Below are 24474 nucleotides of genomic sequence, written 5' to 3'. Positions count from 1 at the left end.
GATATTACTTACATTAATTTCATCAATCTCCTTTAAGCATGCCTAGAAAGTTTGTTTTACGGAAGATAGATCTTTTGTCAGGAGAAGAGCAGTAGAACAACACTCATCTTCCACTGCACTGAAATAAAATAGCTTATTTCATGAAGGAAAGTAATCAAAGGCATCAAGAAGATACATTTCTGCAAAAGGAAAGACTTTGATAACAAAGAGATATCGCACTATGTAATTTTAATATGATGTAGTCATCAAAAGATTATGTTCTACAAGCATAAGTGACTTTTTTTCAGTATGTAGAATAAAGTGGCATAATCACGACTGAATGCAAATGTAAAGTATCAGAAAATATTACTAAGGTTTATTTCTGTTGTCTAGACTCTGTCTTTAGGCTTTTGCAGGTGAGTGACAAAACTGGACCCACAAATACATTAAAAAAAAGAAGTAGAAAACAGGACAGGTTTTGGAAATCTAGGACAGTATTCAATCAAGAAAGGTCCTTATACCTGCAGTTATTTTTATTATATGCTAGTAAGTTAAAATATATTGCTATTACACTGCCAATGGCAAACTATAGCAGAAATTATGCAAAATAGTGCAGTATTCAAATAGAATAGTAATGCTTGTTTAGCACAGAATTTGTTGAGTTGATGTGATGCTTTCAAATAAGACAAATGATCCCAAGAAGCCTACCTTGGAAAAAGTAGTCACGCTGCCCATCACTGTGCCTTTCACACTTAGCCTGTGCCTTTCACACTTAGCCCTGAAATGAAGGGTGTCAAGGTGCTCAGAAAAACAACTCAAAATAATGGATGGCTCTGTGGACTGAGGCAAACCAAACAACACCAAACTCTAGAAATGATGTCTTAAAATAAATCTGAGAAGCAGAGAGCAAGTGGAGAAAGACTGTGAGCAATTCTTTAAGCCTCTGCTATAAAATAAAACTGCAAAATTAAAGGAAATGCAAGATGTGTAACATAATCCAATCAGTTTTGTGGAGATTATAAAACTAAAATGTACTGAGGAAACTGATAAAGAAAAATAAAACTTTGATATAAAAACATAATCATGCACTATAAATAAGAGAGCATCCCTTTCCAATATATTAATATTAGGCATTTAAATAAAATAATTTCCTCCAGAGGCCATGGGACTTATGAAACCGTAAAGTAAAGCTTGTTTAATACGGCATGTTAAATCAAGCACGCTGAGCATATATATTTCAATTGCATTACGTGAATAAGTGGTTGAGAATGGAAAACAACTATCACCACTCAAAGAGCACTGAACTTCAAGCCTGAAACTTCAGAGCCAGCTTGGAAAGAACTTGTCCTCAAGGGATGCCTTTTGCCAGGGCCACCATGTACTATAGATGTGGGAACTATAGTGCTGCGCGATCTCAGCTACTGGGTGGAGATCCAGCCAGTCAAGGCAACATGGTGAGAGGTGATTTCACCCAGTATTTCCTGGTTCTTGTCAATCCATCCACTAACTCCATCCTGTTATTTGTCTCACTGCAGGACATACTTCAGCTGGATGGATCCCAGGCTAGGCAGCTTCACACCCAGACAGCAGTAAGAATACTGAGAGGGGTGGGGCTTGAATAACTCCTCACTGGACCTTCAAGATGTGGCAATGAGGCAAGGTAAATTCTGCTTACTGTTGCCTTACAAGGAAGCTGGGAGTTTGCAGAAGGTGAAAATAACCCAAATGGGGAGGGTTAGTCTTAGCTAAATTGGTCTTGGAGACGTTGTTATTTCCTACATTGATTGATTGATTGATGGCTTGGCTTCAAGAGCAAAGATTTGGGAAAGGGTTTATCCATGGCTACTACAAGCACAATGACTAAGGGCAATGTGGGATAGGCAAATCTGGTTGGAATGAAGGCTGCTTAGGCATTCAGGATGTTTTTGAACAGGATTGTCATCTCCTGGGACAATCTTGAGCAACCAATGTCCTGAACCACCTGCATGTAAGGTTGGATCTGCAGCTTCCAATGCACCTTGTCACCACCCTCGCCTGTTGCTACAGGGCTTTGCAAGTGTGAGTAAACCCTTCCAGCCTGTGCAATGGATTTTTTAGGTGAGGCACAGCGTGCGCAGAACTGGCCCCACCCTTTACACCTGAGGTTTATCTGCCAGGGCCTAGCTAGCTAGGATGGTGACAGCAAAGTCCACATTATATAAGTATTAATTCACTTCTGGGGGGGGTTGTCTTTGGTAAACATACTAGTTTTCTCAGAAAGCAGACTCATATGTGACAGCTTGCCCTCAGCTCTCTCCCTCTTGTACCAGTACCACTGCACTAGTTTTGGCTTCCCATGGCCAGTATGGTCTCCAGCAGGCACCCCACCACCAAACCATACGTGAATCAAAATGAGTGCAGTAGCTGCACTCATTTTCATGTCACTAAAATTACCATTCTCCTAGCCTGTAGCACAGTTTTTTAATTATTTCAAGCTACTCAAAAATAGGTGCCTCCTTCTTCCCCCCGCCCCCCAACACACACCTCAAATCCCCACATTTTTGTTACTGCTAGAGGGGTGCCAGAAAAGTCTTTTAGCTGACCCCCATGCCAACAACCGTACAGAGGGAACATGACTGGAGGTTTGTACCAGATGACCTTTAAAGGTCCCTTCAAACCCAAACCATTATGTGATTCTGTGATGAGCCAATCCTGAGGCAAAGCTCTTGAGGCAAGGAAAGCCACAAGAAATGTGTTGGCTACTCACTTCTGCCTGGCCTAGGATTCTGGACTGGAAACATTAGCAATCTCCAGAGTTAAGAACTAAAAGAGCCTCTTCCTGTTTTAATAACCCCAGCAAAGATCTGCAAAATGGAGAAGAAGGTTTCAGGCATGTATTTAACATCTCTTATTAACATGGTGGTGTATTGAAATGAAAATAAATAGTAAAAATATTCTTTTATGAGGTAAAAACCAGAATGCCTGTACATCTGGGTATTTGCAGTTGATTCTACTTTGGTATGTTGGAGCACAAACTAAGATGAAAAAAATAGTAAATGGACTTTCATATGCTGACACATAGAGTCATAAAACTGTAATATGGTTTGGGGTGAAAGGGATCCTAAAGCTCATCTAGTTTCAATCCCCCTGCCATGGGCAGGGACACCTTCCACTAGACCAGGGTGCTCAAAGCCCTGTCCAAACTGGCTTTGAACACTTCCAGGGATGGGGCAGACACAGCTTCTCTGGGTAACGTTTTCCATTGTCTCACCACTCTCATAGTTAAGAATTTCTTCATAAGAACTAATCTAAATCTATATTCTTCCAATTTAAAGACACAGAATTGCTTTAGTGAAATACTGATCAAAACGCCACTGAATTAAAAAGAGAAAGTGTATTCTTTATTTTACTACAACATTGCGTGCTAAGAGTGCTTTAACACATTTGTGTCAGCATCTTTAATCTTCACCTTGTGTTTCAAAGATACGAGGATTAGCAAAGCAAAATTAACTTCTGCTTGAGGCTAGAACCAAATAATTAAATGTAAAATAATTTTAAGATGCAGATTTGTCCAGCATTTGGTTTTCCACAGAAGTATTGTGTTAAGAAAAGAAAATTCAGACCAATTTTGAATTTTCTGGGATTTAGGTCTCCCCTTGCATGCTGAACAGCAATGCAAATCAGGAGGATGCCGCTGGAGCAAACATCTATGGTAAATTTAAGCTGATTCCTGAGCACTACCTTAAGCATATCTATAGTTGTTCAATGAGTATGCTTAAATTGATAATGTCTTTAGCAGCTTTCTGAAGCAAAGACTAAATCTTTCTGTACTCCAAGTATTTTTAAGGCCAATCCAAAATGCAAATTCTTTTATTACAGATTAGGTGGCCTCGCAATGATATTGACTCATTCTTCCCACAACACTCGAACTCCATCCCTGCAAGCCTGGACAATGGCTCCATATATCTCCCAGGCCACTTCTTGCTACTTCTGATTTTTTTGTCTCTTTTTTATGTTTTAATTTTGTTCAGGATCTCCTTGTTCTTCCTTGCAGGCCACCTACTTTTGCTTCATTTCCTGTTCATCAGGATGAACCATTCTTAAAATTGAAAGAGGTGATTTTTGGAAATCATCCAGCTCTACTGGAAATCATCCAGCTCTCCTGGCCCCTTCTTCTCCCTGGGACAGTGCCTCATGAGATTAGTCTAAGCAGTGCAAGCCTGCTCTCCAGCAGTCAAGGACTGTGACCAAAGGGATCTTCATCTGGTAGGAATCAGGGTATAAATTTAAAATTACAAGAGAAGATGAAGAAGTGGAAGTAAGTTCTAGTCCACCGAGTAGCAAAACTTTACACTGACTGAATGACATCATAACTTTAGGTCCATAATGCCTTTCAAATTTTATGTATTACTTTTAAATTGTGGCCTCTTTTTCTGCGAACTGTAACAGGAATGCTAACATCAAAAAAAAAAAAATGTGAGAAGAAGAAATATAAGTGGAATAATAAGCTAGGTATGTGGATGACTGCACATATAAGTCAAAGAAGAAATCATAGACTCATAGAATAGTCAGGGTTGGAAAGGACCTTAAGATCACTGAGTTCCAATCCCTCTGCTGTGGGCAGGGACACCTCACACTAAACCATGCCACCCAAGGCTCCGTCCAACCTGGCCTTGAACACTGCCAGGGATGGAGCATTCACAACTTACTTGGGCAACCCATTCCAGTGCCTCACCACCCTCACAGTCAAGAACTTCATCCTTATATCTAACGTAATCTTCCCTGCTTAAGTTTGAACCTGTTACCCCTTGTCCTATCACTACAGTCCCCAGTGAAGAATCCCTCCCCAGCATCCCTATAGCCCCCCTTCAGATACTGGAAGGCTGCTATGAGGTCTCCATGCAGCCTTCTCTTCTCCAGGCTGAACAGATCCAACTTTCTCAGCCTATCTTTATACGGGAGGTGCTCCAGCCCCCTGATCATCCTCGTAGCCCTCCTCTGGACTTGTTCCAGCAGTTCCATGTCCTTTTTATGTTGAGGACACCAGAACTGCACACAATACTCCAAGTGGGGTCTTACGAGAGCAGAGTAGAGGGGCAGGATCCTTCGACCTGCTGGTCACACTTCTTTTGATGCAGCCCAGGATACGGTTGGCTTTCTGGCCTGCGAGCACACACTGCTGGCTCATGTTAAGTTTCCCATCAGCCAACATCCCCAAGTCCTTCTCCACGGATAGAAGCTTATCTGTGTTGCACTGAGTTACTCCTATAGCTGAAAAAAATGGTGTCTCACATTTAGGCTCATGTTAAATTTCACACAGGTGAAATAAAAACAGATTATTTCTATAAAGATCATAAAATGGTAAAGGGTATTTTTTTTTTGTTTTTTTTTTTTTTTTTTTTTATAATTTAGATCCTGAACTGAGGCATAATCAAGTACTCTTATATCATTCCAGGCAAAAGTGAGACTAATGACCTGGACACAAAAGCAAATTCCATAGGTATTACACATTATTGACACAAGTTAAGTGCTCTAGCCATGCTGCTCAAGTCTTGGAAGATAAATGCAGGGACTGGGAGTATGAAGACCTTAGGCTTATTGTGGAAAAGGATCAGGTTTGATCTTAGGACTCTGAATATGCACAAGTCCATGGGACCTGATGAAATCCATCCACAGGTCCTGAGGAAGCTGAAGGATGAAGTTGCTAAGCCGCTGTCCACCATATTTGAAAAATCATGGCAGTCAGGTGAAGTTCCCAACAACTGGAAAAAGGGAAATATAACCCCCATTTTCAAGAAGGGGAAAATGGATGACCCGGGGAACTACAGAGCAGTCAGTCTCACCTGTGTGCCTGGCAGGATCACAGAACAGATTCTCCTAGAAACCATGCCAGGGCACATGAAAAACAATGAGGTGCTTGGTGACAGCCAGTATGGCTTCACTAAGGGGAAATCCTGCCCGACCAATTTGGTGGCCTTCTATGATGGGGTTACGGAACTGATGGACAGGGGTAGAGCATTTGACATCATCTACCTGGACAAGGGCAAAGCAGTTGACATCATCTACCTGGACTTTTGCAAAGCATTTGAAAGTGTCCCACATGACATCCTTGTCTCTAAACTGGAGTGACATCAATCAGATAGATGGACCACTCGGTGGATAAAGAATTGGCTTGATGGCCACATGCAGAGAGTTGTGGTCAATGACTCAATGTTCAAAGGGAGACCGATGAGGAGGGATCACCGTTGGGACCAGTCGTGTTTAACATCTTTGGCAGCAACACGGACAGTGGACAGTGAGTGTGCCCTCAGCAAGTTTGCCGACGACTCTAAATTATGGCGTTTGGTTGATACGCTGGAGGTAAGGGGATGTCATCCAGAAGGACCTTGACATGCTTCACAGGTGGGCCAATGCCAACCTCATGAGGTTCAACAGAGTCAAGTGCAAGGTCCTATACCAGGCACAGCAACAGGTTGGGCAGAGAAGAGATTCAGAGCAGCCCTGCAGAGGACTTGGGGGTGTTGGTAGATGAGAAACTCAGCATGAGCAGGCAGTATCCTTGGCTGCATCAAAAGAAGTGTGACCAGCAGGTCCAAGGAATTGATCCTGCCCCTCTACTCTGCTCTCGTGAGACCTCACTTGGGGTATTGTGCACAGTTCTGGTGTCCTCAACATGAAAAGGACGTGGAACTGTTGAAGCAAGTCCAGAGGAGGGCCATGAGGATGATCAGGGGACTGGAACACCTCCCCTGTGAAGACAGGCTGAGAAAGTTGGAGCTGTTCAGCCTGGAGAAGGTTGCATGGAGACTTCATAGCAGCCTTCCAGTATCTGAAGGGGGCCTACATGGATGCCAGAGAGGGACTCTTCATTCGGGACTGTAGCTATAGGACAAGGGGTTTAAACTTAAACAAGGGAAGTTTAAGTCAGATATAAGAAAGAAGTTCTTTACTGTGAGACTGACGAGGCACTGGAACAGGTTTCCCAAAGAAGTGGTAAATGGCCCATCCCTAGCAGTGTTCAAGGTCAGGTTGACAGAGCCTTGGGCAACATGCTCTGGTGTGAGCTGTCCCTGCCCATGGAGGGTTGGACCTAGATGATCTTTAGGTCCTTTCCAACTCTAACCATTCTATGATTCCGTGAAAACTCCACATATGGTATCAGAGCTTGCTTAAATGACCATATAGCACATGTACTGTTTCCTTTTTATGCACTAAATCTGCTGTCTTGTCAGAGAGGGAAGCTATATGTCTTCAACATAATTTGATCCTTATTTGTTACCATCTTAGTATCTGTTAGCTGTTGATAAATTAGTTGCTTAATAATTTATTCTAGTAAATTTCTGGGAATCAAAACTGTGATGACCTGATAATTGCCTGGGTTGTCCTCTTCTTAAAAATAGTTATAATACCTGCCCATACACACTGGTTTACTAACTTATGTGACCTCCATCAGTTTTTGAAAACAATAACTAATAGTCAATATACAGATTCAGCTAGTCATTTAAACACTCTAAATGATCTCAATATACCATTTCCATTGAACTGACTTCTTGAAATAATGGTTAGCCAATTCTTTTATTCCATACCCTCTGGTTAAAATTGATTTTCTCAAATAGCTGGTCAACTAACCTATTTCGCTAAAGCAATAGAAGCCTTTTTTGTATTATCTGCTATCCACTATCTCTCTCCTTTCCTGCTAAGTAACAACAGTATAAAAAAGCAAAGGAAGTTACCTTAATTGCAATCTTTTTGTTGCCTTTTATGCTGTGATGTGCCTTAGCCTTTCTGACATCCTGCTAGATGACTCTGCTGCTCTTTTCTACTCACTTCCAGTCGTCAGGTTTTGATTCTACATTTTGTACAATTCGTTTTTACTTTTCAGGAAGCTATATTATTCCTTTATTCTACTTTAGGGTAATTCTCTGTTCTACCTTAAGCACAGCCAATGCAAGATTTTCTGCACTCCTTTTGTCTCTAATTTTTCTTTCAGAGATACCCTACTTACCAGTTGTCTGAGCTCACTGAAGTCTATCTTTTCTGAAATCCATTATCCTATTTTTTCTTTTTTTGCTCTCAGTCCTCCCTCTTCTCAGTGTATATTTTGTGATAACTAAATTTCTAACCAATTCCTCTCTTAGCCAAAATCAAATCTAAAGTAACTGTTACCCTCTTAACTTTCTCTATCTTGTAGGCTGAACCTGGTGAGCAGCTAAGCACCCACACAGTCACTATCACACTCCACTACTGTTGTCCCCAGTTGGGATGAAGAAGAGAGTAGGAAGAGCAAAACTGAAAAAGCCTCATGGGTTGAGATAAATGTGGTGTAATAAGGGAGGGAGGGAAGGAAGGAAGAAAAAAAACAGGTGTTGCAAAGGCAGTTACTTTCCACCTCCCACAAGCAGCCCAGGCAGTCTCCAAGCAACAGCTACTTTGGAAGGAAAAGCCTCCCCAGTTTTTATTTCTGAGTATCATTTTATATGCTATAGAATATCCCTTTGGCCATCTTGGGTCAGCTATCTCAGCTGTATTCCTTCCCAACTTATTGTCCGTCCCAGCCTGTTCACTGGGAAGGCAGAACAGGAAAAAGAGAAATCCTTAAGGCTGTGCAAACACCATTTAGCAACAGCCAAAACATTGGTGTATTCTAGTAACAAATCCAAAACACAGCACCATATGGGATCCTATGAAGAAAGTTAACTTCATCTCAGCCAGACCCAGGGCAACATTTTGAAATAAATAAATGTTCTCAGCCTTGTAAAGAGCTTTATAAGCCATTGATCTCCTCACATGTTATTATGGTAACAAATACTGAGATACTGAGATACTGAAATTTCTCCATTACCAGCAGATGAAATCTTCTGTTAGTTGCTCAAAAAAGCCTCTCAATCTTCTAGAGAAATAGTCTGTACTAAATCCATAAAAGGACACAACCCAAGCTCTCTTTTCTTTTTAAAATTACCTCAAAAATTTTCACAGGTGTCATGGTTTAAGCCCAAATGGTAACTCAGAACCACGCAGCTGCAAGCTGATGAGCTTTCTGCACACACCCCACCCCCTCCAACTCTCCGGGAGAGATGGGAAGGAGAATTGAAAGAATGCAAATCCCTTGGGTTGAGATAAGAACAAACTGGTAACTAAGGTATAATACAAAACCATTACTGCTACCACCAATAATAATAACGATAAGGGGAATAACAAGGGGAGAGAATATAAAACTGAAAAGTGAAAAGGAAAAGAAAACAATAAACACTAGTGATGCACAATACGACTGCTCACCACCTGCTGACCAACACCCAGCCCAACCCAAGCAGCGATCTGGCCTTCCGGGTAACTCCCCCCAGTTTCTATACTGGGCATGACGTGCTGTGGTATGGAATACCCCTTTGGCTAGTTTGGGTCAGGTGTCCTGTATCTGTTTCCTCCTGTCTTGTGCCCATTCTCACTGGCAGAGCATGAGACTAAAAAGTCCTTGATCAGGGTAAACATTACTTAGCAACAACTAAAAATATCAGTGTGTTTTCAGTAGTGTTCTCAGACTAAAGTCAAAAACACAGCACTGCACCAGAAGAACAAAAATAACTGCTACAGCTGAACCCAGGACAACAGGTCTTTCTCTTATCCCTGTCTTGTCTGTAGGACAAGTATTTATGAGAAACCATTCAGAACCTCAAAGGTGGAAGTGCATATAAATGCTAGAAACCACAGAACTTCAAAATTCTTTTAAAATACTGATACAGGGACACAGTTGACCATTGCTACCAGGATCACCTACATACTTCAACAGCTTGCAGTTGAAAGCAATTATAAAACAGGTGTTCTCTCCTCCAAAAATAATATTTCTATCACTTCAGCTATAGGCAACTATATGATAAAACTTCACATTAATATTATGCAGCATGTAGGCTCAGACCTAAAATGCTCCTGGCTCTCTCATTCTGAGACCACACCTGTGAAGCTTTCAGACCAGCCCAGGCTTGAAAAAGTCCTGCCGAAGTGTGTCTGATTTCACTGCTGAAGCTGTTGGTCTCAGAGCCAGTCTACCTGCATTTCAGCTACTGTAGAAATCAGCCCTGCCTCCTTTAATGGATCTGGAGCATAAACTGTAGTACTTTATGAGAAGTGAGGTTTATTGAGCACAAAAGTATGTGTGCATGCTTGCCTGTTAACAATCCCCTTAACAATCTGTAATCCTTCACTAAGCTTAATTATATTTGAAAAAAAAAAAAAAAAGGTGAGGGTTTCTTCAAGTTTGTACAAACTGTATGAAAAGAGATATCTGGGAATAGGAGAGAGACGCTATAATTGCCCTCCTGAACACCCAAGAAAGAAGTCCAGTCTTGTTAGAAGTTGGTTCTTGCCCTTGACACACAAATCAATGAGAAACCAGCTCTGTTGCTCTGAAATTATTAATGATTTCATTGATTTCTCCAAACAAAAAAGTCACATGAATGAAGACACAGCCAAGCAATAAAGCATAAGTTTCAAAATTTATGTGCATGCTGTGATCGTTGCATCTAAGCATCAGTCAATAAGCACCAAAATATTGCTTGTTGGACTTACTCCTAGTTAACTAAAATAAGAGAACAAAAAAATCCCATTGATTGTAGCATTAGAAGTGGAAACATTAATGAACCACACCAGACTTTTGACAGTAAGTTTAGTAAATGACAGAATTATAATTTCATTGTGTATTTCAGTATGATTTTGTTAAATATAAAAGATATAGGCCTAAAGTCTGCTCCTGTTCTGCACTTCCATTTTCTATTTGGAAAAAGTGAAAGGAGGTACAGATGGAAATTTAAATTTCCAGTGCATAAGTAAATAAGTAAACAAACATCTTTTTAATGCAATACATACTTAAATTCAAAGCTTGAATTCGAGACTGAGCACTTGGGTGGGGCCTTACAGCACTTAATATTCATCAAGCAGAACCTCAGTGGCTTTAGTATCCTTGGAACACAACCTGCTCAAAGCACTTGCGTTCCACTGGTTAATCCTGAAGGAGTGTCACTGTCAAACATCTTTTCAAACAGCCTTTTAGTATAGCAAGACTCCATGTGTAATACTTCTTGCAGTGTTAAACAAATCCTTTGGGTTGTTCTTGCACTAGCAAATAACATCCATGGTGTGAACTAAGGCGGCAAAGACTAGTGAAGCATAATTTGGCTTCAGTAAAGCATAGGGTATTTTCACTAAGAAATAAAATTATAGTCTGACTGATTTAGTTTTATCCATTCTTCTGCATGCCTGTGTTATCATCTAATTATCCTAAGTATTTTACTTTTTTAGAGCAAACACAAACTCTGGTGTTCGTTTCCAACTAAAGGAGGCATTATGTGAATAGTGTGATCTTTGCATCTAAGTATCAGTCAGGAATTTTGTTTGTTGAGCTTACTCCTACTTAAGTTAGTTTTTTAAGACAGGCAGTCTTTATGTCTGAAAGTTAGAATACAGAATGAGTTAATAGATACATACACATAGTGTCATACACTACAATACTGTCTCATACTCAAAACTTTTTGGTGTGTATAGGAACTTGGTTGTATTTTGTATGGACATCAAAGAATGAATGAAAAAATACTCCCTGGTCTCATTCAGAGCCTACACTGTGACACTGGGAGATATATTTCAGGTTACAATATTTTTCCTAATAAAATTGAACTGTAGTAAGTTAAGATGATATCTCACCTGTAAAGTGCTGAAAGTGGCCGCTTGTTGCCAGGTTTTGGTCTGTATGGTTTTGGCTCTCCTGCCATGTTGATATCTGAAAGCAAACATTTGATATTAGCAAGTCAGATGCTTGGAAGTTAGATTGAGTTTGCAAAGGCACTTTCAAGACACTGAAAATAAATAACAGACAGTGAAAATGGACAGCATACCTAAAACACCTATCTAGTTTTAATCACTTCTGAATTGGTTCTATAGAACATGCCTTAAAAAAATCTTACTGTAATGGATGATTATTTTAGGCAAAATGTCAGTTAACAGTAACAGAGAAAAACGACATTCTTTAAACATACAGGAGTTCCCACCCATGGAGCTGAAGCTAATAACGTATTTCTATTACAGAAGGAGACTTGATTCGTAACTTAGAAGCTGAGACAAAGTATGATCTGTCAGATTGTGTTGTGGAGGACTATAATGGTTCCAAGGAGTTACCCTTTAGGCTCTAGAGAAATGCACACTGATCTTTAAGTGCTACTTCACTGTCCACTGAAAACTTTTCAAAAGCAAAGAAGACAGTGCATATTTTGTACCTCCAATAGATTTTTTTTTTCTGTTGTTTTGTTGTGAGTAGAGAAACACACTGGCTTTAAACACCGCATGCAGAAAGAGACACCCAGGTTTTGACATGCTTTATACTAGGCAGGTAGTTATAATTCTCAACAACACTAGAAATCTTATGCACACTTTTTAAAAGCTCACTTACATTATTTCTAAGTATTTATCCTAGAAATTTAAAATTATGTCAAGCTATTAGTTGTGCTGGTACTCCCATTTCTCTTTTCTTCTGAATCATACTCAGAAATGTACAAGGAAATACATGTTCATCATTCTCATTGCTTGTAACAGTTACCCATGGAGAAAGAAGCACAGACCCTTCTGTGGAGAATACCTTACTTGAGCTTAGGAAGCTGCCTGTATAAACAAAGCCCTATTTTAGAAAGCAGTGAATGTTGCAAAGTTGACATTACAAGAAATCACAAGGATAAAGTAAAAGCTCTGTTTAAGAAACAAATTCCATGCCATCTGAGTGATGCTGCAGCTAAATTTCTCCTCAGTTTCACTAATATACAAGAGTAATATTCAACAAAATAAGAGCTATTTCAGTGTAAAAGTGCTGGGGCAGAACAATGTATTCCATTTACTGTGGAATCACCTGATGATTGAGGCTTTAAAGGAAACACATATTCTTGGCAAAATCTATGTTTAACCTGAAATTGAGTGTAGTAGAGGGAAAAGAGTAATAGAAAGCTGAGGTGTAGAATGAGGAAGATAGATATTCTTGACCCCAAAAGCTGCAATAAAAGCCTGAAACTTCGCGACTGGATATTTTTATTTAACGCAAGCTGGGAAAAAACAATCCAGCTGATTTCTTTTTTTTTTTTTTTTTAAATCAATCAGAAATTGAAAATGTGTGTCCAGAAAATGTGTGACAGAAAAGATTTTTCCATTGGAAATGTCGTGCTTCAAATATCAAAAAACAACAACAACAACAACAACAAAAAGCAACAAAACAAATCCCAACATATTTTCAAATTAAGTTTGATATTTTGAGCTAAACCAACATTTATTTTAAATTATATAAGGTCCTGAAATGACAAGTTTTGGTGTAGACCTATTTCATAAAAAATATAATTTTTGGTAAAATTTGCTCCTTATGAAGCATTTTGGAATTCTTTTTGTAGGAGCTGTATTACTCATAAATCATAGTTTTCTATAAAATATTAAGATTTTTGTTTTACTTATCTCTCTGAAGTTGTTTGAATACTGATGACACTTTTCATGCTTTCTCAAAATGCTTTCCCTCCCTTTATTTTAAGCAAGTGCTCTATTAGGTATATACTAAACTTATTTTTTGATATTTTTTAAAAATTCAGCTATGCTTCCCTTATCTAAAGAAATATAAATCTAATTCATAATTAATGTTGACCCATCCTTAAACCACAACATAAACATCAAGCATTTCTGGAAGCCACTGAGAAATTTTGACAGCTGTGCTGCATTTCTGTTGGTTCCTTGAAATACCAGAATTGGAATGAAATTTTTATCCTGTGACCTTTACAATAATTAGACCTTTTCACTCTATTTTAATATGTCAGAATGAAGGTCATAGACTGTATTGATTCCTATAGCAACTAGCTCAGATTTTAGGGAAAAAGTAAAATTAAATTCTGTCTTGGGATATACATGAGGCTGTGGGAGTCATCTTCACATATTTTTCATGTCTCTCATCTGCTTGTCTTTCATAGCTACAGTCCAGGTCACTGTTCTTAGGCATATGACTTTAAAGACTTTTTCATATCCTTCCAGGAGAGATCAGTACAAAGACAAGTAGTGTAGAAGACTAAGGGCTGTTTGTTATGTGTTCCCTTTATTTTAATCAAACACTGTCAGAAGAGTAATGCTGTAAGAAAACACTGCTGCAAAGCTGCTCAGAATTAGTTAAGATTCCCTCACACTTAAGTAAATCTGTAAATGTACCAGCAGAAAACAGTGAACTATGTTATACCGACAGTAATAGCTAGGATTTCTCTTTAACACAAGAAATAGTTCATAGAAAAGCCGTGCACACAGGGCTTTTCCGTTAATATGAAAGTGATTGAATAGCTCTGCAACTCCCTAAGCACCTTGCAGAAAGGCTAAGAATGGATGTAGGAAACGGTTTGAAAAGTTAGAACAGATTTTCATCCTATTATTTTTCACCACTGTCTACTCCAACCTCAAATTTCTAACTAAAATTAGAAGAGAACTTGTCAACATTTCACAAGATAGATTATTTCTAGCCAAAGTGGAAATCTTGTGAGATAACTTGTTCTCTTGCTTCATCTATCATTAGCTTCACAGCAGACATTTACATCTATTAGGTCATAAACTGTGCGTCAAATAAACTTGTTGGTTGTAGCACCCTAATGATTCCACCCGAAGGAATGTAGAGTGGTATCACTCTTTATGCTGTAAAATTAACTACTTGTACATGAATATGAACCACACAACCTGACAAGGGACACAGGCTTCCACATTGCTTCTATGTGGGAATGGAGCAGCCTAGGGACACTCACATTATTTTCTCTACTCATATACTACAAATTTTCACTCAGTCATCAACTTTAAGATAAATTCAACACTGAAATTCAAAATATTAAGGAATCACTGTGAATAGAAAAGTGACTGTGCAGACAACAGCACATTGTAATGCAGCAGTCTGCTCCCTCTGTGCTTTCAGAATCAAATGAGATTACTTTATTAAAAGAAATTCATCTTCAGGTCTATCTATTCCTGTTAGGAGAGGTTAGGTAAGGTAAGAGGTCTAGATTTCATTCAAGGGTGTGTGTCATCAGCAGAATATATCTAATTTTGAACAAGGTGTTTTTCTTTCTGAATATACTGAAAAGTGCCTAGCAATTAAAGAGGGTGAAAAAAAAATGCAAAGCATTTAGAGAGAGCAGTGATTGTATCCAGTGGCTACATAAATTTGTCTGAAAGATCAACTCAACAAAACATGATCTATCTTTCTCCTATCACTGTTTCCTACCACTGCCTGCCTAGCTACTGTAGGCAGTAATGTCCACAAAGACTCTGGACTCCCTCCCATTTTTTGAGAGGCAGTATCAGCTAACCTTGAGGCTTTGCTCATAGGTTTGCTGTCAAAGCAATCTGAGAATCAGGCCCTGAAGACAACAATTACCTTTAAACCAGCTTTGTAAGTGCAAGCAATGGTACCTAAGGAGTATTCATACGCCAGAAGTATTTCAGTACTTCTAAGCATACCAGCCTTTCAGATTCTTTGAAAAGTTTTATTAAAAAAGAAAAAAAGAAAAGAAAAACAAACCCAAAGATACAAAATCATTTTTTGTCATTTTGTCTCACAAAAATAAATGCCATAAACTAGAAGCTTCAGTGGCCATTAGCTCAACCCATGAAAACTGTGACTTTGAGGATTTATGCTACAAATCCGGGACCTGTTTCAGACTACAGCTATTGAATAAAACTAATAGTGCCGTTCCCAGGCACTAGTACTCAGTTATCTCTTGTACTAATTGTTAAAGTGGCTTCTGGCATAACTTTTAGTGCCATTTAACAAGTACTCTCTAATGCAATTTCTAGACATAGGTAAAGAACGGACATGACCTTGGGATATTGGCAATTTAGCTGTGGCCACTCTACTCTACAGGGTAAGACCTAGTGAAAAAGAATGATTCCAAGTACATATAATTGAATATTACTGATGTGTGTGGGCTCCATGTCAGAAAGACTAGAAACAAAGACCTACAGCTAAGAAAACTCATAGGGCCTCTGTAGCTCAACAACTAATTTTCTAAGACTTGTTTCATCAGATTTCTTCCACCCATTCTTGTGGATGGTTGCAGAAACAAAGACATTTTTTAACAAATTCCACAGCTGCTTGCCTTAAAGTTTTGGGTGAAAAAGGGTATCATTGTGTACTTCCAGACCAGCTCTGCCAACTTTAATGGAAAATACAGTAATCAAAATGAATGTACAGAGAAATAATTTGGACAATGAACATACAATCTACATCCAGACAGAGATAGGGACACAGGGCAATCAGGATGCATTTTCTTCTTTTTCAGGTGACCCAAAATATATGGTATAGAAGAGAAAGACAAAGAAGCAGATGCAATTTAGAGACAGCATCTAGCCATGTGATTTATAGCACAAGTGAACACCAGAAAAACTAAAGCTAATCCGTCTTTCTTTTATATTCTTCCATCTACCAGTCTTACAAATCTCCTTGCTGCATGGTAACGGGATTTTAATGAAGTCATATGATATTTTTTACATTATAAACTTATTTTTTTCTTTGTATGTTACACTAATTACATGCCATCTCCTCCCTTTTCCCATGTCTAATGTGAAAAAATCAGAGAGGAAAGGACAGTTCTTGGTTCTGTTCAACTCTGTGCCCAAATTGTACAGCTGTAAAGAAGAAACTCCCCAGAAAATTTAACACAAACTCAAATTAACTTTCAGGACTAGCAAAATATCAAAATATTAAATGAAGGTTTGAATCACACATTTTCCTTTTCCATAATGGCATTAAAAATAATTTACTTGTGGGACTCTGAGCTGCACTTGGATTTTCTCTTAGCGTTGAAGTAATTGGAAGCCTTTTTTTGTAGAAAGATGACAGCTATTGTAAATGTTTTATAGAGAGAGCTGCTTGTTGAATAGTATATAAAATTGCTTTGTTTGACCATCTCTTCCTTCATTAAATACTGCTAAAATGAAACAAGGCTATAGGATTATATAAGCTATCATTCTTAACACCATTCAGTAATGGAAGTGCCAGGCATTGTCTTGCAGGAAAGTCTTTTTCTGTTCCCTAGGGATCTGAGTTGGTGTGAGGACAGGTGACAACTAAAAGGGGAAATTCTGTCCTCTCTATATACCCATAATAAACTGTTCCTTCAGGGTCTTTGAGACAGCAGTCTCTCCCTTAGCTGCAGAATGGATGCTTCACAGCTGATGTGGAGAATTGGCCTGCCTTGTTTTTCGCCTGCTTGTTGCCTTCCCTGCACCTCCTGCCCCAAGTAATGGCACAGCCACTGCGCAGACCTTCCTGGCCTCACTGGGTGTGTGACCAGCATTGGTCCATGTCATGGCCAGGGAGAGGCATCACTTTTGCCTGGGGAAGGGAAGAACAATAATTTGTGACCTCTTAAAGACTAACCCTGGACTCCATTGTGACTGCAGTCTGTGTCTGAGACCTCACAAACTGCTTCTCTGGTGGCGCTTGAATCCCTGCAGATCAACTACTGTAATGGGGCAGGAGCAACGCTGGGGGAAGGCTGGAGGGGAAGAAACAGCACAGAGCAAAGGGAGGAAGCCCTGTTGCTGGCAATCTTCCCCATTCCTCCTGCTCAGCACCAGGCTTGCAGGTTTCTCTGCAGGAAGATCCACACCAGTGTTTTGCAGGTGTAAGAGATTCACACCCAGCTACAAGAGACTACCTGACCATAGCCACTTATCTGCAGACCAGGTGTAAAATCTGCATGAGTTTCACAGTGTTAACTGTGAAAATACATAGTTGGGTTTGTGCCATGGCAGCCATGAAGTTGGCTGTCTCACATGAGCATTACACCACACCAGAGCTAAACTACAGAGGCAGGCAAAAACAGCCTTCTTGTAAGAAGATCATTTTAATTTAATCAAGTTTTCAGCTGGTCTATTTCCCACCTACAGGATTTCCCAGGCTACAGGATTTCTATGTGCCAGGTACTTGTAACACATGGACTGGGCAATTCTGCATATTCAGAAGATTAACATTTCCATGAGGATATAGAAAAACAATGGAAAAGTACATTGGGAACTTTATTCTACCTTCAGGAAAACAGACAACTGTCTTTAATATAAAGTCTAGCCAGCCAAAAAGAAAAAAGTTCAAGCAGGGATTCCCAGTCCTTGCTTGCACTGCTCCTTCTCATTGCTGCTATTAACAGGAAACAGAACTGGTCCTTGAGTTACAGCTTTTTTTCAGACAGTAAGGTGTACAAGGGGCACCTTTCTTTCTTTCTTTACCTTCTCTTGATCACAATGAAGATGTTGTTTACAAGAGGAAAACAGAGCACCTGCCTTCTTTCAGATCAATCATGGTCATTACAGGGCAGCAGCCAACAAACTGCTGCTTTTCTTTGATAACAAAAGATAGTTTGCCAGACAGTCAGACAAAGCTTAATGTTGACTATATGTCTGAGATATTCAGCATCGCAGTTAGCCCCAAGCAGCAACATTAAATAGTGTAGTGGGGATACAGTATGAAAGTCCCTCATCTACCTCTTTTAGATTTCACTATGATTTATTCCAGGGAATGTGCCCTGAGCCTCAGTAATTTTCAACTCTTCCTCAAAATACTCTTTTTTCCCCCCTCTCTTATACATCTCTACTTTCTCTGCCCCACAGCCTTTTATACAACTGTCCTTACTAATGTTAGCTTCATGCTCCAAGCAATAGGTTTTCATAATTGAAATCTGTATTATACAAAAGAATTCACTATCCCCATTACCTCAATACTTTTGTGTTTCCCAGTTTTCTTCCTGCAGATGGTTAACTTTATTAATGTAAACACAAACAAAATGTATTATTTCTAAAATAATCATCACAATATTTTGCCCCAATTTTTTTTGTCTGCATTCATTAGCCATGTTTTTTGGGCATTCTAAAAAACTTTGCTTACATTTGAAATGCATTTTCTCATAATTCTGGAAAGTGAATATTCCCAAGTCTTTATGGGTGGCATAAGCAGAATGTTTCCCACAGATATGCTTTTTAATGCACAGATCATTCTGCACTTTGCAGCAGACTTGGGGTCTGGTTTGGCCAGCAGGAACCAGCCACCCCAGGAGCATGGGGCAGAGGCAGCAGGGGATGGTGTGGGGCAGAAGATGCGGATGTGCACCTTTAAGGTGCTGTTAGGTGGGAGGGCAAAGTGTGTTTCTCTGAAAGGTTGGCTACTGTAGCTGCTTCTGCCCCTGGGGTTTTTGGCATAGCAGTAATCAGTGAGAGGCAAGTACATTTTTAATATCCTGAACTTTGCTGTCAAAACCTTCAAGGGTAAGTCTGACCTTTGGGATATTCCCACAAGCTAGAGGCTTTCATCCAGGCCAACAACAGATCAGAGAGAAATCACACTATGGATTCCACCAAGTCTTGAAAAACGATGTCCACAGATTAAAGGAAGCTGTCAGGAAGGACAGGAATGGACCTCTGCAGCCCCAAGTGCACTTCCACCACTTTCCCTCATTTCCACTATATACTATTTCCACTATATACTATTATATATATTTCCATATACTATTCCATATATATACTATATTTCCATTATATACTATTCCTCTTCAAAACATGCCTGGTTTAATCCTTACTCTTTGTCTGTCCCTATTCTTTCCTGTTCTTTTTGCAGTGATCTTAACCCCACCTCACTTCAACAAGCCCCCTGCCCCAAACAACTGATCTCAACTACTTCCAGCTGGTAAATTCTCCTTTCTATATACCCTCTTTCTGTCCATGATCTTCATATTCCAGGTTTATCTGGATTAGGGGATCTATAGAAGATGATCTTTTCAAGCTCCAAATATACTTTTGGAATTTCATAGCACAAGTCTTATATTTGTGTCCTAAAATATAGAATAATAAAATCACAGAATAGTTTAGGTTGGAAGGGGTTAGATCATTTAGTTCCACTCCCCCAGCCATGGACAGAGATGCTTTCCACTAGAACAGGTTATTCAAAGCCTGTCCAACCTGACTGTGAACACTTCCACAGATGGGGCAGCCACAATTTCTCTGGGCAATCAGGTGAAATGTCTCACTATGCTCATCGTAAATATTTTTTTCCTTATATCCAATATATCACATATTATGGTTCTGGAAAGTTTTGCCTTTGTAACACAACCACTGTAAAACATACTAACTTAAAGACTACTATTCTTATTAACAGGCTGGGGGGGGGGTGGGGGGTGGTGTATAAAATGATGGCAGAAGTGGAGATAATTCCACTGATATTTGACATAGAGGGGGAAACATTATTGTGGAGGTGATTTACAAACAAATGATAAGCCAAATCTGACATTTCTGCATTAGCAATGCTTAGGTCTTAGACATGTAATAACTCTTTCTCATTGCCAGTGCATAAAATCCCCCAGTGGATTCAATTTGACAACCAACCTACAACAGCATAGAAACCTTTTGCAGATGCAGGACATTTAATAATTGGAAACACTGACAAGCTTCAAAATTAGCAATATGCAGTGTTGTTTTATTTGGGTTTCTTTGGTGTTTCTGCAAGGAAAATATAGAAATAGTTGATGGTAATAGAAAAAATGCTATAACTTGTCAGCCTGATGGCTTCTTTAATGCAGTTTTCTGCCTCCAACTGCCCCAGATGCTTTGGAAGGAGATGCAAGAACCTTAGACTAGTTAGAAACAAGATAATTTTCCATCCATTCTCTTATCATATCAGCACGATTTTCATCCTAAAATTCTAAGTAGTTTAGGATTACTTTAGATCCTAAGATGTTTTGTCTTTCCTCCTATACTGATTTTGTTATTATGTAACTGGTACTAACTGGAACTGGAACTAACTACAACTTCAAATAACCTTGCTAACTACATAAATGTCTGATTGCTCTGTTATTCTTACTAATATATCACATTGGTGTACTTTTTTAATAAAAAAAAAAAAAGTTTCTGAATGAGAAAGGAGCTCTGGTTTTGCCTTACAATCCCCTCACCCTTCATCCCCTGAAAACCTTTTTCAATTACTATTCATTTTGTCATCAGTGTAATAACCAAAAATCATAGAGTTCATATCAGAAACCCTTTCTCTAAGTGTACAACCTCATCCTTCTACCTGAAATTTACTGGATATTTGCCATTTACTCCTATAGATTTACATGTGGTCTTGCATGCAGGTATAATTATATGGTGCTTCAGAGTTTCTCTCACAAGTGGTTGAAGATGTACTACATATTATTAATGACATTAATTTGCATATATCATGAATCAATAACAGGAAACATTGTAATAGGTTACTAAAAATCATATTAGGAAATAAAGTAATTATTTTGGAATTCATTAAATCAAGTTTGAATATCAGAGGCACTACCAAAAAGACCATCTGACCCATTCCAGTTTAATATTAAAGAATTATAAATTACTATGCATATTAATATATAGTGCCAGTGAAGCTCTCAAATTGGTCACTCATCATCTTATGTTAGGTGGATCCACATTCTTCTAAGCTTCCCAGTAACATTTTCTGTCTACATTAGATTGCCATACAAAAAGCAGATCTCTACTACCCACAAAGAAAATATGTCATTCTGGCTCAGAGACTTAAAGGAACCAAGAACTCCACAGTGAGCTAATTCTTTTCCCCAGACATCTGTAGAATCATGATATTTCCAACTTATTTCTTCAGAATATGATTATTTTGAGCAAACCACGCAAACACACAGCATAAATGTTTGTAAAAAAGGCTTCAGAAACTATCCTCTACTGTAGCTGGCATAAGAAATATTTAGAGCTAGACAAGATAATAGACGTCCATTGGGCATTCTCTTCCACAAAGGCATTTGGTGCCTATGTCAGATTCCTGTAAGAAGTTCAGACTCCTTATTTTTGTGTTGAGTCTCATTGGAAGCCATAGTGTTTCTTCTGCAACTTGGTCATGACGTTAAACATACACAACCCCTATTGCACCCCCTAAGATTAAAATTTTCACCCAGGTTGCCTACGCAAGGTTTCTGCATTTTGTTTTTCCCTCATATATTTGTACATGTGTACTTTTGTGTGAAAATATTCACAATAGAAGCATGCATTTTCAACTGGAACAATTTTTGTTAAGCTTTGCAATCACACAGTTTCTGAAAAGAGAAGGTTGCAAAGGAATAGAATATTGAATGCCTGAATCTGGAGTTAAATTATTATGGACACTGGAGTCAATTGCTTTAATATAGCAAGCAAAACATTCCTTAGTCTCAGAAATTGTTATCTATCACTATTACTAAGGGAAGACTGGTGCTATAGGCCTATCTTAAACCTCAACAGTTTTTAAAACTTTTAGATTCTTTCTTTCTTGTTATTTTATTATTTTATTTTTTTTCCTACTGCAGTATGAAATTCCAGTAGCTGATCAAATGAAACAGCTCTCTAAGCTCACCTGGAAACATTAATCTTTTGGACATACTGCATAAACCACTGATCTCATGCCTGTCATTTAAAATGAGGAAGAGAGTACAAGGGAAGAAGCAAGCAGACTTTTTAAAGCTTTAGCATTGTTGTTTTAATTCACTTTAAGACTAAAAGAAGATCCCTAAATCTTATATTGCAATAAACAGCAATGGTTAAAGGAAAACTCTGTGTGGAATGATTCCTCTGAGTAAAAAATTAATGTGGTTCAACACAACACTTCAGAGCACTGTCTTCTAATCTTTCACTTCCTAATATTCAGCTCATCAGATACTGCTGTTAACATCATGACATATGTTTTCTTGAAAGCAGAGCCAGCGATACAGCTAAACCCTAAAATATTTATGTTGGCCTGCTATACACTGGCCCAACAGCCTACAGCTAGCTGTGCATACCTTCACTCTGCTGTAACCTCAACCTTAAAATCCCTTCCCATAATGCTTGATACTACTTATTAATCTTACAAGAATTTATAATTCCATGCTTAAAAATATTTGTACCTATTTTCCAAGCAATTAGGCCAGAGTGGAAAAGCAGTGCTCAGGTAAGAAAGGAGACAACTTTGGATGAGAATTTCAAAGCTCTCTGTGTTAGTGTAACCTTCCATTTAATTCTGTGGTAAAATCAGATTTAGGTCAGTGTTGTTACTTTTCACTCTTCAATCATATATCATATGACAATCAATTTGATTTACTTATTCTTTTCTGACCTACCGAGGTGGAATCTAGTAAACTCCAGTAAGAAGGAAAAACATAGTGTCTTTTCACGTCTTGCTCAGTCACATGGTCACTGTCAACCTGAACTGCTTTATTTTAGAGAAAAATGAAAGAGCGTGTCCAGCAACAAAGACTCTCAGGGATTCGGGATGTCAAGGCATGTAATCTTGTATGGAGGTATGCCAGAAGTGGCAATGGGAAATTACAGATGATTATGTAATGTTCGTAACTGTATGGAAAAACTGTTATAGAGAGAATGCCTGTGTGCCTGAGCACGTGGCACTGTGTTATCTGTACTGTCCAGTCAGTATGCTTCATGCAGGACCTCACTGCTGTCTTAGCAACAGATGCCCACCATTCCCAGCTCATTTTTCTTTTCTACAGCGATCCACAAAGAAGTAAAAATAACATTGGAAAACAACAAATTGGAGTAAATGAGTTCATTGCTCATTACTTCACTTTATACCATTCACTAGGATACTGAGTCACTACTATAACAGTTCCAGAATCAGTTATGACAATTAACCCCCTTTTTGCGCACATTGTGTTCTTTATTTTGGTGTCATTTCATCCCTTAGAAGTCTTCCCTTCCCCCTCCGCCCCCCCTGCCCCCAGATTTTAAAGAGTTCTAAAGTCTAAGATTAATGAATGAGAACACACGAATGGTTTTCAGCTTCAGCTCATGTAAGTGGATACAGGCCAAGATCAATCATCAGTTACCTACCAGAATCCCAGTGCTCATTTCAAGACATTTGCAGGTTCTGATGTGGGAAGGGTGCATCACTGTTTGGAGTGGATTCATGTTTTCTTTCAGCACGTTTTCATTTAGGTTTGTCTGGAAATAGAGGCTGTTCTAATTGTTCTGATCACAGCAAATAACCCAGAAAGGTCCAACTTTGTTGTAATTAGTTTATAATTACATTGTTTTATTTACATCCTCATAATATTTGGCACCTCTCCTAAATGAAAACCTCATACCTGCTCATACCTACAGCAGTTGTGAGATCACAGCTCCCCAAATTCTGCTCAGATATTGAAAATCTATGTTACTACATGTAATAATTAATGTCTGGCTGTATTCTTTAAATTAAAAATTGTGAGTTTGGTTGTTTTTTTTCTCTGATATGTGTTGCAGTTTTGGGAAGGTGAGTAATACAGCTGAGTATGAAGGACTATACCCAAAGGAAAACAAAATCCACTTGCAGATAACAGTGGTTCACTTCTGGGTTCAACAGGTTCTTCATGATTCACTACCCTTGGTGACACATGCTGACAAAGATGCCCATGATGGATGCTGCACAGTGCATATTTTTTTCTGCTAGGATGCCAGCCAAAACTCAAATGATATTGGTGCCATGGCAGAACAACA

At 38.9% G+C, this 24474-nt stretch overlaps 1 protein-coding gene across 1 annotated transcript in view; it reads right to left on the bottom strand.

Moving 5' to 3' along the window:
* The window catches only part of RALYL (RALY RNA binding protein like), a 505944-nt gene that overhangs the window by 104501 nt on the left and 376969 nt on the right, over positions 1–24474 (bottom strand). The window contains exon 3 of the mRNA XM_065669147.1: positions 11647–11722. Within this exon, the coding sequence (XP_065525219.1) occupies positions 11647–11722 (76 nt within the window). The remainder of the gene's footprint in view (positions 1–11646; positions 11723–24474) is intronic.

The sequence above is a fragment of the Lathamus discolor genome, chromosome 2, assembly GCF_037157495.1.
Source record: "Lathamus discolor isolate bLatDis1 chromosome 2, bLatDis1.hap1, whole genome shotgun sequence".
In the NCBI taxonomy this organism is placed as follows: Eukaryota; Metazoa; Chordata; class Aves; order Psittaciformes; family Psittacidae; genus Lathamus; species Lathamus discolor.
The sequence above is the reverse complement of the archived record's forward strand: the minus strand, read 5'-3'. Positions and strand labels throughout refer to the sequence as shown.